The sequence below is a fragment of the Oncorhynchus gorbuscha genome, linkage group LG04, assembly GCF_021184085.1.
Source record: "Oncorhynchus gorbuscha isolate QuinsamMale2020 ecotype Even-year linkage group LG04, OgorEven_v1.0, whole genome shotgun sequence".
Lineage (NCBI taxonomy): Eukaryota > Metazoa > Chordata > Actinopteri > Salmoniformes > Salmonidae > Oncorhynchus > Oncorhynchus gorbuscha.
In genome coordinates, this window is record NC_060176.1 from 27593931 (window position 1) to 27609169 (window position 15239).

The 15239-nt window shown below is 43.1% G+C and overlaps 1 protein-coding gene across 1 annotated transcript in view; it reads left to right on the forward strand.

Annotated features, from left to right (window-relative positions):
• The window catches only part of LOC124033930 (leucine zipper protein 2-like), a 204343-nt gene extending 190119 nt beyond the window's left edge, over positions 1 to 14224 (forward strand). The window contains exons 12-13 of the mRNA XM_046346413.1: positions 6635 to 6709; positions 13318 to 14224. Coding sequence (XP_046202369.1) covers positions 6635 to 6709; positions 13318 to 13422 — 180 coding nt within the window. The 3' untranslated portion in view covers positions 13423 to 14224. The remainder of the gene's footprint in view (positions 1 to 6634; positions 6710 to 13317) is intronic.
• The last annotated feature ends 1015 nt before the right edge of the window (positions 14225 to 15239 follow it).

The window sequence follows — 15239 nt, forward strand, 5'->3', positions numbered from 1 at the left end:
TTGAAGAAACATTTAAAGTTATTGAAATTATCCGGATTGACTAACCTTCATGTCTTAAAGTAATGATTGACTCGTTTCTCTTTGCTTATTTGAGCTGTTCTTGCCATAATATGGACTGGTCTGTTAAAAAATAGGGCTATCTTCTGTATACCACCCCTACCTTGTCACAACACAACTGATTGGCTTAAATGCATTAAGAAAGAAATTCCACAAATGAACTTTTAACAAGGCACACCTAAGAAATTGTAATTTCTTCCAGGTGACAACTACCTCATGAAGCTGGATGAGTGAATACCAAGAGTGTGCAAAGCTGTCATCAAGGCAAAGGGTGTCTACTTTGAAGAATCTCAAATATAAAATATATTTTAATTTGATTCCATATATGTTAATTCATAGTTTTGATGTCTTCACTATTATTCTACAACGTAGAAAATAGTAAAAATAAAGAAAAACCCTGGAATGAGTAGGTCTGTCCAAACATTTGGCTGGTACTGTCTATTTAAAAAAATATATGTTTTCCTTTATTATTTTATCTTAACCTTACCACCCCTCCCCTAATTGGAGTAAACTAATAGACAACAACACTTAGACTTCTACTTCCATATTATACATACTACATACATTTTACGGACACAATGTATCTTTCAATAGTTATATTTTCTTTGTTTTTAATCCCGTCCTTCAGCTATCCTCAACCCCTCCCTACGGTATCTCTAAAGATGATCCAGTTAGATTTTTATTTGCCATATATTTTGAACTGTGCTGCATCACAAAAGTTCTGAACCGATATACATTTTACAGACACAAGCTTTAGCAATGTTGCCAGTTATCCATCCATAGGATATAGATAGAGCATTTGTCATTTTAGGGAACTATCTCGTTAACAAATCAAATCAAATCAAATTTATTTATATAGCCCTTCGTACATCAGCTGATATCTCAAAGTGCTGTACAGAAACCCAGCCTAAAACCCCAAACAGCAAACAATGCAGGTGTAAAAGCACGGTGGCTAGGAAAAACTCCCTAGAAAGGCCAAAACCTAGGAAGAAACCTAGAGAGGAACCGGGCTATGTGGGGTGGCCAGTCCTCTTCTGGCTGTGCCGGGTAGAGATTATAACAGAAAATGACCAAGATGTTCAAATGTTCATAAATGACCAGCATGGTCAAATAATAATAAGGCAGAACAGTTGAAACTGGAGCAGCAGCACAGTCAGGTGGACTGGGGACAGCAAGGAGCCATCATGTCAGGTAGTCCTGGGGCACGGTCCTAGGGCTCAGGTCCAGCATGGTTGAATAATAGTAAGGCAGAACAGTTGAAACTGGAGCAGGAGCATGGCCAGGTGGACTGGGGACAGCAAGGAGTCCTCATGTCAGGTAGTCCTGGGACATGGTCCTAGGGCCCAGGCCAGTTGAAACTGGAGCAGCAGCATGGCCAGGTGGACTGGGGACAGCAAGGAGTCATCATGTCAGGTAGTCCTGGGGCATGGTTCTAGGGCTCAGGTCCTCCGAGAGAGAGAAAGAAGGAGAGAAGGAGAGAATTAGAGAACGCACACTTAGATTTACACAGGACACCGAATAGGACAGGAGAAGTACTCCAGATAAACAAACTGACCCTAGCCCCCGACACATAAACTACTGCAGCATAAATACTGGAGGCTGAGACAGGAGGGGTCAGGAGACACTGTGGCCCCATCCGAGGACACCCCGGACAGGGCCAAACAGGAAGGATATAACCCCACCCACTTTGCCAAAGCACAGCCCCCACACCACTAGAGGGAAATCTTCAACCACCAACTTACCATCCTGAGACAAGGCCGAGTATAGCCCACAAAGATCTCCGACACGGTACAACCCAAGGGGGGGAACCCAGACAGGCCGACCACAACAGTGAATCAACCCACCCAGGTGACGCACCCCCCAGGGACGGCACGAGAGAGCCCCAGCAAGCCAGTGACTCAGCCCCGTAACAGGGTTAGAGGCAGAGAATCCCAGTGGAAAAAGGGGAACCGGCCAGGCAGAGACAGCAAGGGCGGTTCGTTGCTCCAGAGCCTTTCCGTTCACCTTCCCACTCCTGGGCCAGACTACACTCAATCATATGACCCACTGAAGAGATGAGTCTTCAGTAAAGACTTAAAGGTTGAGACCGAGTTTGCGTCTCTGACATGGGTAGGCAGACCGTTCCATAAAAATTGAGCTCTATAGGAGAAAGCCCTGCCTCCAGCTGTTTGCTTAGAAATTCTAGGGACAATTAGGAGGCCTGCGTCTTGTGACCGTAGCGTACGTATAGGTATGTACGGCAGGACCAAATCAGAGAGGTAGGTAGGAGCAAGCCCATGTAATGCTTTGTAGGTTAGCAGTAAAACCTTGAAATCAGCCCTTGCTTTGACAGGAAGCCAGTGTAGAGAGGCTAGCACTGGAGTAATATGATCAAACTTTTTGGTTCTAGTCAGGATTCTAGCAGCCGTATTTAGCACTAACTGAAGTTTATTTAGTGCTTTATCCGGGTAGCCGGAAAATAGAGCATTGCAGTAGTCTAACCTAGAATGTGTGATGAACATTAATCAACATATTTGATGATGTGATTAGAAAGAAGGAAGAGTATTATCTTTATGTAATAATAAATGTCTGTACTTTTCTATTGAAATTGAAATAATCTGTACATTCTGAACCCAGATTGACATTTCAGAGTCATAAGGTTGTACTGTATCTGCAAATGCACCCCCCTAAAGCGAGAGCTGCATGTAGCCACGTGCGCACATTTGTATCACAACCGGATGTGACCAGGAGTCACATAGGGCGGCGCACAATTGACACCGGCGTTTTCTGGGTTAGGAGAGGGTTTGGCCATGGGGGGCTTTACTTGTCTCATTTTGCGCTCTAGTGACACCTTGTGGTGGGCCGGGCGCTTGCAGGCTGACTACGTTCGTCAATTGTTTCCTCCGACACATTGGTGAACGTAGTTGGTGAATAATTAATTTAATATTGTTAAGTGCATCTATCAACACAACAAAATGTTCAGTCACCTCATTGTGGATTAACAGGTTAATGTCAAGCCCTGCATGTTTGTTTCAAAAGTCTCATGGAACACCACACATTGGCTGTAGGCTGATAATAATAATAATAATATATGCCATTTAGCAGACGCTTTTATCCAAAGCGACTTACAGTCATGTGTGCATACATATCTTTCATAACATAAAATGTTATGTGATGCATTTTCTCCATAGTTATTTATGGTAGGCCACTCTGGTAGGCCTACATTATGATCAAATTGCCAGAGTTAAAACAGTAAATTAAAGCAGGTACAGTGTCAGTGTTCACAGTACAGTCGTGCCGGAAGTTGCACAGAACTTTCACAAGGTTCAACTTTGCACTCTGCAGACCTGAAATTTGCTCAGTGACAGAAAACATTGGTCCCTATTCTAGAAGGTGCAATTTTGACATTTGGTAGTGCATCAACAGTTTTCCTGACAGTGACTGACATAACAATTATCCCATGTCAACTAACATTTTATAGATTGCTAGGTAAATTAATCTAGCCAGGTATCTAAACCATGTAGTAATTATGGCCAAATTACTGACTGGGCATGCAAGGCATGCATACTCAGATATAAATTTGCTTAAAACTGCAATGTTTTCTCTCCACCCCTTTGCAAAATGTGTAGAATTTCAGCAATTTTGCTTTAAAATTGCAACGTTTTCTCTCAGCCCATGGCTACAATATGTAAAACTCCATTAAATGTATTTTAAAACTGTTATGCAGGTGAATGAGGACCCAAAAGCGACTTGGCGAAAACAGAGTCTTTAATCCAGTAAAGTAAATAATCAATCATAAAGCACAATTCCACTCGTAATGACGAGAACAGACTGGAGACTCGATCATGAACTGCAGGTTGCCTCGGGAAGGCACTTGACCGTAGCAGACTCAGACACCTGCTCACCACGCAGCATCTGAGGGAAACACGACACGACAGGGCGATACAAAGACACAGCACGGTGAACAATATACAAGGATCCGACAGGGCAGAAACGGAAAACAAGGGGAGAAATAGGGACTCTAATCAGGGGAAAAGATAGGGAACAGGTGTGGGAAGACTAAATGATTGATTAGGGGAATAGGAACAGCTGGGAGCAGGAACGGAACGATAGAGAGAAGAGAGAGAGGAAGGGAGAGAGAAAAAGGGGAACGAACCTAAAAAGACCAGCAGGGGGAAAACGAACAGAAGGAAAAGCAAAATGACAAGACAATATAAGACAAAACATGACAAAAACAACTAAATATTCTCTCTGGCCCATGTAAAAATGTGTAGAATTGCAGAAAATGTGCTCTAAAACTGCAACCGTATCTCTACGCCCTATGGTAAAATGTGAATAATTGCAGGACATTAACATTAAAACTGCATTTTTTTCTCTCCACCACCAAGATGTTTCTCCTGCAAGGACAGGAGGCCCCCAACCAAATCTCGCTTTTGGCCCCCAAAATGATAGAGGCCTGGCTAAATGTTGCTGAAACATTTGTGTTTGTAAACTGAGGAGAGACTCTTAGGAAATGTACAGTTGAAGTCGGAAGTTTACATACACCTTGGCCAAATACATTTAAACTCATTTGTTTTTACAATTCCTGACATTTAATCCTTGCAAAAATTCCCTGTCTTAGGTCAGTTAGGATCACCACTTTATTTTAAGAATGTTTAAATTATTTAACTTGGGTCAAACATTTCGGGTAGCCTTCCACAAGCTTCCCACAATAAGTTGGGTGAATTTTGGCCCATTCGTCCTGACAGAACTAACTGAGTCAGGTTTGTAAGCCTCTGCTCGCACACACTTTTTCAGTTCCACAAATGTTCTATAGGATTGAGGTCAGGGCTTTGTGATGGCCACTCCAATACCTTGACTTTGTTGTCCTTAAGCCATTTTGACACTTTGGAAGTATGCTTTGGAAGTATGCTCGGGGTCATTGTCCATTTGGAAAACCATTTGCGACCAAGCTTTAACTTCCTGTCTGATGTCTTGAGATGTTGCTTCAATATATCCACATAATTTTCCTCCCTCGTGATGCCATATATTTTGTGAAGTGCACCAGTCCCTTCTGCAGCAAAGGACCCCCACAACATGATGCTGCCACCCCCGTGCTTCACGGTTGGGATTGTGTTCTTCGGCAAGCCTCCCCCTTTTTCCTCCAAACATAATGATGGTCATTATGGCCAAACAGTTCTATTTTTGTTTAATCAAAAAGTACGATCTTTATGGTTTGCAACTGCACATCGCGATAGTCTGGATTTTTTTATGGCGGTTTTGGAGCAGTGGCTTCTTCCTTGTTGAGCGGTCTTTCAGGTTATGTTGATATAGGACTCATTTTACTGTGGATACAGATACTTTTGTCCCTCTTTCCTCCAGTATCTTCACAAGGTCCTTTGCAGTTGTTCTGGGATTGATTTGCAATTTTCGCACCAAAGTACATTAATCTCTAGGAGACAGAACACGTCTCCTTCCTGAGCGGTATGACGGCTGCATGGTCCCATGGTGTTTACACTTGCGTACTATTTTTTGTACTGATGTACGTGGTACCTTCAGGCGTTTGGAAATTGCTCCCAAGGATGAACTAGACTTGTGGAGGTCTACATTTTTATTTCTGAGGTCTTGGCTGATTTCTTTTGATTTTCTCATGATGTCAAGCAAAGAGGCACTGAGTTTGAAGGTAGGCCTTGAAATACATCCACAGGCACACCTCCAATGGACTCAAATGATGTCAATTAGCCTATCAGAAGCTTCTAAAGCCATGACATCATTTTCTGGAATTTTCCAAGCTGTTTAAAGGCACAGTCAATTTGTATGTAAACTTCTGGAATTGGGATACACTGAATTATAAGTGAAATAATATGTCTGTAAACAATTATTGGAAAATGTTCTTGTGTCATGCACAAAAGTAGATGTCCTAAACGGCTTGCCAAAACTATAGTTTGTTAACAAGAAATTTGTGGAGTGGTTGAAAAACAAGTTTTAATGACTCCAACCTAAGTGTATGTAAACTTCCGTCTTCAACTGTAATTGCCACTAAACTATATGAATTCTTTGGTAGCTGTCCACGAACGCAAAGACGATGTGGCAGTCACAACAAAATGAAATACTATTTGCCAGGACCCACACTGGAGGGTAGAAACAGAGATTGAGGTGTATGTCTTTATATTATCTGTGGTAGTTGAGCCAAAGTACAGCACTGTAGGTGTAACAAGTCAAGTAGATCTGTTCAAAGGGAAATGTTGGAATCTACTTTCATCCAACAATGAAAGGATCCAAGTTGTGAGAGACCTGGATCCCACCTCTGTATATTGACGTTTTGTCTTTGAAATGATCCCGCTGGCTCTAATGCTGTCCTTGTATGACTTTTACGCATGAATGCATGGACACGCACAGTGAAAATTGTTTTAATCTATAGCAAAATAGTTATTTTCATCTCATGCATTTTCATTAGACCAGCTTGTTTGTTCAGGCCTTATGAAGTTAGGATGAAAATGATCTGTTTAGCTAACTCTGGCACATTTACATAGATGTACACTGACATTTTAATTCATGTGCACTGTCCCAGTCACATAAATAAATACATTGAAGTTTGTGTTTCTTTGTCTCACAACAGATTGGCGGGGATTGCTTCCAAAACCAGACGGAGACAGAATCCTCTCCCGACAGTAAAAAGCTGCTTGAACAGCAGGTTAGCATTTAAATGTTTATGTACATAACATAATACCCATTCTACAAGGTGCCTCTTGCATTTCTCCCCATGTGAATTTTCTAATTTCTCTTGTGATAATGGCACTGTGTGGGATATTATGGTGAAATTAATATATTGCATGTACATATTGTTACAGCAAATGCCACCACAATCTACTGAACCTTGAATTGATTGCATTGCACCCTGCCAAACTAATCCGTAGCCTGGCTCGCTCAATCATAAGGAAGCAGTGTCAACCCTGTTTGGATGTGGCAGATGGTATAGCGACACAGATCCCATTGCAATGTAGTGTAACACTGTGTAACTGAGCTGCTGCCATGCATTTTAAGTGGGATTTCTCCATCTCTGTCATGCTTAAATAGGATCTGCTACCATCGATTCTGTAACCGTTTTCAGGGGAAATGGCTATACCTATACCTTACCTACAGTATGATCTCTGTTAAACCACCCACATTCAAACTAGTGTTTATTCTTAACCTCATTCTTAACCTTATGCGTCTTTTACCAAGGTCCCTGGTAAAAGAGATTATGTTACAATAGAGACTAACCTGGGACGAGAAAAGGTTAAATAGAATGAACGTGACAATATTATTAGGTCACAGGTAAGCTTTGGAAAAGCGAAGGCCCAGTGCTTTCTCCCTCCTGTGGTCATTGTCAGATTGACTAATAAAAATGGAGAGGTGCTCACAAAGGGGCTGATCCCTCACTGATAGGGCCATGTGGTAGCGCGCCACCCAGAACATGTGATACTAAACAGCCTGACTGAGGGAGACGAAAGAGACCTTAAGTCACCCTAAATTCCACTGCCATATTGGGTAGTCACCATTCAAAAAGACTGAGAATAACAACAATTTTGTATTTTTTTCTTAAATGTATATTTCTTTTGGGGTGTGTTTTGCTTGATAGACTGATTTTAGTTTGTTCGTCACTAAAGCTGACAGGATAAATGTAGCCTAAAGATGTAGGGTTTTAATTTGGCTGAGATGGCTGAGATGGCGCTGCAGTGGATAGCTGCCGTCTTATGAGCTCCTGACTAATTCTGCTATTTTATGTGTTTTTTAATGCTGATCTTAAATTTCTTTGCCATAATGTCCTATGACTGAAGACAGCTTCTGGAAACAGAACAGCAGTCACTAACCTGCTCGAATTCAATAAGTCAGCAGCTCTGGACGTTATGTTTACCCCGGGCCAGGCCCTGATCATCCAGGTCTTGAAAAGAGGAAGTGGAGGCGAAAGAGAGGTAAGCGAGGTGGCATCATAATTAAACTACCTCAGCGAGCATCTAGACTGCCATGCCCTCTGTTTTGTTGGCCAATGTACAATCACTAGAGACCAAACCGGAAGAGCTCCATTCAAGACTATCCTATCCTATGTTTCTCAGAGTCGTGTCTGAACAAGGACACATCCAGAGGCCGCGCTTCTCATGGCCGGTGATTTTAATGCAGGGAAACTGAAATCCGTCTTACCTAGTTTTTTTACCAGCATGTCACCTGTGCAACTAGAGGCAACAAAACTTGAAATCACCTTTACTACACACACAGAAACGCACTAAAGGCCCTCCCTTTGGCAAATCTGATGATAAAGCTATCCTCCTGATTCCTGCTTACCAGCAAAAACTGTAACTGGAAGTACCAGTGGCACACTCAATACGGAAGTGGTCCGATGAAGAGGATGCTAAGCTACAGGACTATTTTGCACACACAAACTTGAATAGTTTCCTGTCACGTTCTGACCTTAGTTTATTTTTATGTCTTTGTGTTAGGTTGGTCAGGGCGTGAGTTGGGGTGGGTAGTCTATGTTCTTTTTTCTATGTTATATTTCTATGTCTTGACCTGGTATGGTTCTCAATCAGGGACAACTGTCTGTCTTTGTCTCTGATTGAGAACCATACTTAGGTACCCTTTTCCCCCACCTGTTTTTTGGGAAGTTAACTTTGTCTTTGTTCAGGGCACATAGCCCAAAGCTTCACGGTTTGGTTTTTGTTCTTCGTTTTGTCGGCGTCATTTTTGAATAAACAAAAAATGTATGCTTACTATGCTGCACCTTGGTCCAGTCCTTCAGTCAGCCGTAACAGAAATTCCCACCACCAACGGACCAAGCAGCATGGTAAGGTGGACACCTGGACATGGGAGGACGTTCTGGATGGCAAGGGAGTCTACACATGGGAGGAGATCCTGGCGGGAAGGGATCGCCTTCCATGGGAACAGGTGGAGGCAGCTAGGACAGCAGAGGAAGCCGGAGAAACGAACCAGCGGAATGTGGGAACACGGCTGGCAAGGAAGCCCGAGAGGCAGCCCCAAAAACATTTGGGGGGCACACGAGGAGTGTGGCAGAGTCAGGAAGCAGACCTGAGCCAACTCCCTGTGCTTATTATGATGAATATGGGACTCGTCTGGCCCCATGCTATGTGGTGATGCGCACGGTACCGAGGCTGAGTATTCTCAGGCCGGTATGCTCGGTGCCAGCGTCCCGCATTTGCCGGGGGGAAGCTGGCATCCAGCCGGAACGGGTGGGGCCTGCTCTGCGCTCGAGACCGCCAGTGCGCCTCCACGGCCCAGTGTATCCTGTGCCTCCTCCCTGCACTCGCCCTGAGGTGCGTGTCCCCAGCCCGGTGCCAGCAGTGCCGGCACCATGCACCAGGCCTACAGTGCGCCTCGGCAGGCCAGAGCCGCCCGTCTGTCCTGAGCTGACAGAGCCGCCCGTTTGTCCTGAGCTGCCAGAGCCGCCCGTCTGTCCTGAGCTGCCAGAGCCGCCCGTCTGTCAGGAACTGCCAGAGCCGTCCGTCAGTCAGGAGCTGCCAGAGCCGCCCGTCAGTCAGGAGCTGGCAGAGCCGCCCGTCAGTCAGGAGCTGCTAGAGCCACCCGTCAGTCAGGAGCTGCAAGAGCCACCCGTCAGTCAGGAGCCGCCCTTCACTCCGGTGCTGCCGGAATCGTCCTTCGCTCCGGCGCCACCGGAGTCTCCCGCCTGTCCGGTGCTGCCGGAATCTCCCGTCCATTCGGGGCCCGCTGCAGGGGTCCCCAGTCCGAGGTCGGCGGTGAGGGTCGCCCACTTAAGTGGGCCAAGACTATGGTGGAGTGGGGTCCTCATCCTGCACCAGAGCCGCCACCGCAGACAGACGCCCACCCAGACCCTCCCCCATAGGTTCAGGTTTTGCGGCCGGAGTCCGCACCTTTTGGGGGGAGGGTACTGTCACGTTCTGACCTTAGTTTATTTTTATGTCTTTGTGTTAGGTTGGTGAGGGCGTTAGTTGGGGTGGGTAGTCTATGTTCTTTTTTCTATGTTATATTCCTGTCTTGGCCTGGTATGGTTCTCAATCAGGGACAGCTGTCTATCGTTGTCTCTGATTGAGAACCATACTTTGTTAACTTTGTCTTTGTTCAGGGCACATAGCCCAAAGCTTCACGGTTTGGCTTTTGTTATTCTTTTTATTGGCGTCATTTTTGAATAAAGAGAAAATGTACACTTCCCATGCTGCACCTTGGTCCAGTCCTTCAGCCAGCCGTGACAGTTCCGGGATTCATCCGATAACATTGAGGAGTTTACCACATCAGTCACCGGCTTCATTAATAAGTGCATCGATGAATTCGTCCCCACAGTGACCATACGCACATATCCCAACCAAAAGCCATGGATTACAGGCAACATCCGCACTGAGCTAAAGGCTAGAGCTGCCACATTCATGGAGCGGGACACTAATCAGGACGCTTATAAGAAATCCTGCTACAATCTCCGACGAGCCATCAAACAGGCAAATTGTCAATAAAGGACTAAGATCTAATTCTACTACGCCGAATCTGATGCTAATCGGATGTGGCAGGGCTTGCAAACTACCACAGATTACAAAAAGAGACCCAGCCATGAGCTGCCCAGTGACTTGAGCATACCAGATGAGCAAAATGCCGTCTATGCTCGCTTTGAGGTAAGCAACACTGAACCATGCATGAGAGCAACAGCAGTTCCAGATGACTCTCTGATCTCGCTCACCATAGCCAATGTGTGTTAAACAGGTTACCAATCACCAAGGCTGCGGGACCAGACAGATTACCAGGACACGTACTCTGAGCATACACTGGCCAGCTGGCAGGTGTCTTCACTGACATTTTCAACATCTCCCTGACCGGTTCTGTAATATACCTACAGTACATGTTTCAAGCAGAACACCATAGTCCAGGTGCCCAAGAATGCCAAGGTAACCCGTAGCACTCACATATGTAGTCATGAAATGCATTGAAAGGCTGGAGATAGCTCACGTCAACACCATCAGCCCACTCCAATTCGCATACCGCCCCAACAGATCCACAGATGACGCAATCTTTATTGCACTCCACACTGCCCTCCCCAACCTTAGTGGAGCGGTTTTAGAGCTTCAAGTTCCTCGGTGTCCACATCACTAAGGAATTAACATGGTCCACACACACCAACACAGTCGTAAAGAAGGCATGTAAATGCCTCTTCCCCCACAGGAGGCTGAAAAGATTTGTCATCGGCCTTCAGATCCTCAAAAGGTTCTACAGTGCACCATTAAGAGAATCTTGACTGGCTGTATCACGGATTGGTATGGCAGCTGCTTGGCATCCGACCACAAGATGTTATAGAAGGTAGCGCGTACGGCCCAGTACATCACTGGGGCCGAGCTTCCTGCCATGGAGGACCTCTATACCAGGCAGTGTCAGAGGAAAGCCCTAAAAATTGTCAAAGACTCCAGCCACCCAAGTCAGACTGTTCTCTCTGCTACCGCACAGCAAGCGGTACCGAATCGCCAAGTCTGGAACCATCAGGACCCTGAACAGTTTCTACCCCCAAGCCATGAGACTACTAAATAGTCAACCAAATAGCTACACAGACTACCCATATCTACATTGACCCTCTTTGCACTAACTCTTTAGACTCTTCACATACAGTATGCTGCTGCTACTGTTTATTATCTATCCTGTTGCCTAGTAATTTTACACCTACCTATATGGACCTATCTACCTAAATTACGTTGTACCCCAGTACATCGACTCGGTTCTGGTACCCTGTGTATATAGCTAAATTATCTTTACTCCTTATTTATTCTTTGTGTTATTATTTTCATAGATTTTTCTCTCGCATTGTTGGGAAGGGCCCTTAAGTAAACATTTCACTGTTAGTCTACACCTGTTGTTTACAAAGCATGTGACAAATATCATTTTATTTGATTTAATTTTAGCCAGTTTGCTACAGCAGGAAAATAATCCTGCAGCAACGGGAAATGTGAATTATTGTGTGGATTAAAAGGAATGGACATTTTTGTAGTGGTTGATGCATGTTTCGTAAGGGAAAATCAAGCCTGAAATTTAAAATAGTAAAATACAAAGTTCAGAACCCTTTTTAAACCTCAAATACACTGCAACAGGGTGATCAAATTAAGATCCTACATCTGTACATCTGTTGATTGTTTGTATCAGCTTTACTTCAGGCAATGAAAGGCTAGGCCACTGACAGTGTGATATTTAACCTTTTAACCTTTATTTAACTAGGCAAGTCAGTTAAGAATAAATTATTTTTACAATGAGAGCCTAGGAACAGTTGGTTAACTGCCTTGTTCAGGGGCAGAACGACAGATCTTTTACCTTGTCAGCTCGGGCATTCGATATAGCAACCTTTCGGTTACTGGCCCAACGCCATGCAGAACTCAGCAAGCCTCAAGGCATCCAGCAACGTGACATTGGTTAACACTAAACAGATGCGAGCTGACTTTATTTCATCCCAAGTCATCATCTCATCTTTATAGAGCTGCTGCCTATGCGGTCTGACAAAATCAAAATGTTATTAGTTCCCAAAGTAAATAAGGAATACTTAGATCATGTATTTTCAGGTACAGATACCTCGCAAAGGAACTGCTCTTTATCCCTCTACATCATGCATTCTTCTCTCTGTCTCCGTGCCCACACAGACCGGGCAAGTAGGAGCGCAATAGATTATGGTCATTGCAGATAATTACCACATTTTCTACGCTAAAACTATGTTGAATATTGGCCTGTTGGAAACTACAACCCCCTACTACATTGCACACTTTGGGCTTGATCTAATTAATCTCCAGAGAAACTGCGCATTCAGCTCAGAAAAAACACACATAATTAAATGGAATTCAAATAATTGAACTGATGTTGGTCAATTCGTTTTTTTTTCAAATACATTTTGGTTAATGCTCAGCTCTAGTCATTATATCAATATTTGCGAATTAAAGAGTTTCCACCACCATTTCCCACATAATTAATTGAACCGACGCAAAAAGATCCCACCATGTCAAACTAACAAATGATTGGTCGGCATTTATAAAATTAAATCCTGTTTCTATCACAGCTGTCATGATTTTTTTATATGGTTTGACTTTACTTGCATAAAAACTGTGGATGGAAACGTAGTTATAAATCACACAATAATTTACTTACAGCAGCTTTTCATCTTCAAGTTTAAAAAAAAAAATATTGATTGCAGTATTTGTTATGTAATACTGCTGTCATTAAACCTGTATTGTTTCTGCACAGTAGCCCGTTGTTTCACTGTTACTTTGCCACTGTTGTTAATGAGCTATACATTCTTGTCTTTTGTATTGTCAACAGCAAAGGACCGCAGCGCAGATTGGAAAATCTAATGCAAAGCCTTCCGATGACAGGGAGGATGTAGAGGGAGGCAGCAAAAACACAAAACTACACAAAAACAACTGAATGGATGGGATATCAATGGAGATGCATAAAATCTGGAGATCTTTTTTTCAGAGCACACACACACACACACACACACACACACACACACACACACACACACACACACACACACACACACACACACACACACACACACACACACACACACACACACACACACACACACACACACACACACACACACACAGTTTGCAGACGAGACACAGGAATTGTTGGATGAAAACAAACTTCTCAACCGTGAAATTTTTAACTTTCTCGATTGAAAACCTGCATAATAAAATGGCATGCATTCTAGACTTCTTTTAAAGGTAGCAATGGCACTGGTAACTTGTTTTATGATTGTTCATTGTTTTTTTTTCCAGAGTGAGGACACTACTTTCTACAGTAAATGTGTGTTATTTCTAAATAAATCCCTTTGCATTGGTAAGGTCATGATATTCTGGTATATAAGTACTCCCATTATCAAAAACTGCTGTAACACCAAACTTACAAATATGGTTTGTCAGTCATTGTAGCAAGGTTAATTTACTCTCTCCTCCATATTTTGAACTATATAGGCTCTCAAGTTGGCTGGCCAACTTCTTTCAACATTTAATATTTCAGAGCTCTTTCTGCCTTTAACATGCTAGAGGTGAAGAGCCAAAGACTCACAATGAGTCGTCTCCCTGAGAATGTGCCATGCACTGAGTAGTTACTCCTAGCTACATTTATTTGTGTTATTTGACCTTTCTGTGTTCTTTCAATAAACTGTGATTTTCAGTAAATGTGTGAAGATTAAATGGATATTTGTGGAGAAAATGAATCGACTGGTCTATTTTTAGCCTATAGAAGGAAGAAGAACTATTTACAAAATGTAGACCTTATGCCACATAAGTAAAAATGTATCACACCCTTGTAAGTACAATGTAATTGCAGTGCAGGTAGCCTGAAGTGTAAGGGGAGAATCAAGCAATATATTTCAGTTCGCTAGCCAATCTATTATGTGTACAAATTACATGTGTTAATTACATAAAATTCAACTAGCCATCACAGTAGCTACTATATCATGTTTTTTAGGCCAAGGGTATGTATAATGTTATGGCATAAGGTCAATGAAATGTAAAATAGGACCTGAAGAAAATACTGCAACTGATATTTTTTTGTGTTTTGTGTGAGGTTCATACAAACAAAAAACCTTAGCCATTAAAGCAAATACTTACTCTTTTTTTGCAGAACATCAAATAAACGCCATTTATTCAAGTTTTGTTCATTCCAACATTGACAATTGTATACTTATGATAATAATTATGATACATAAGTGTGTATGTGTTACAGGCTTTGCTTTTTTTTTCTTGATTTTGAGGTTGGTTCTCTTTGGGTGTGGCGCGCGCACTAATTGGAACTATCCTCTTTGGTCAGGATATGGTTCACCTGTCATCTCGTTTGTCAGGTGTTTCATATGTGCTGCCCCAGCTGATATTTAAGACCTGCTGGGCCAGTGCATAAATTGGCAAAAGATGTTGGGAGAGCAATCACTTCACGTTGGATCTTCCACTTTAGGTTATTGAACAAAGACTTTGCTTCTGTGTTTTCTCCTGCTTGGGTTTGTTTCACGTTTATTTTTACTCCCTAACCCAGGGTTTCCCAAACTCGGTATTGCCCTAGCACTACACAGCTGATTCAAATAATCAAAGCTGGAGTTGCTTTGCCAGCACTGAGTAGACCCCCCCCCCCCATGGATGCCTTTCAGAACCCCCTGTTTCATTTTGGTTATCAGTAACTTATTGGTTAGTTCGTAACAGTATGTATGTAAGTAAGTATATAGTTAGTTAGTTGTA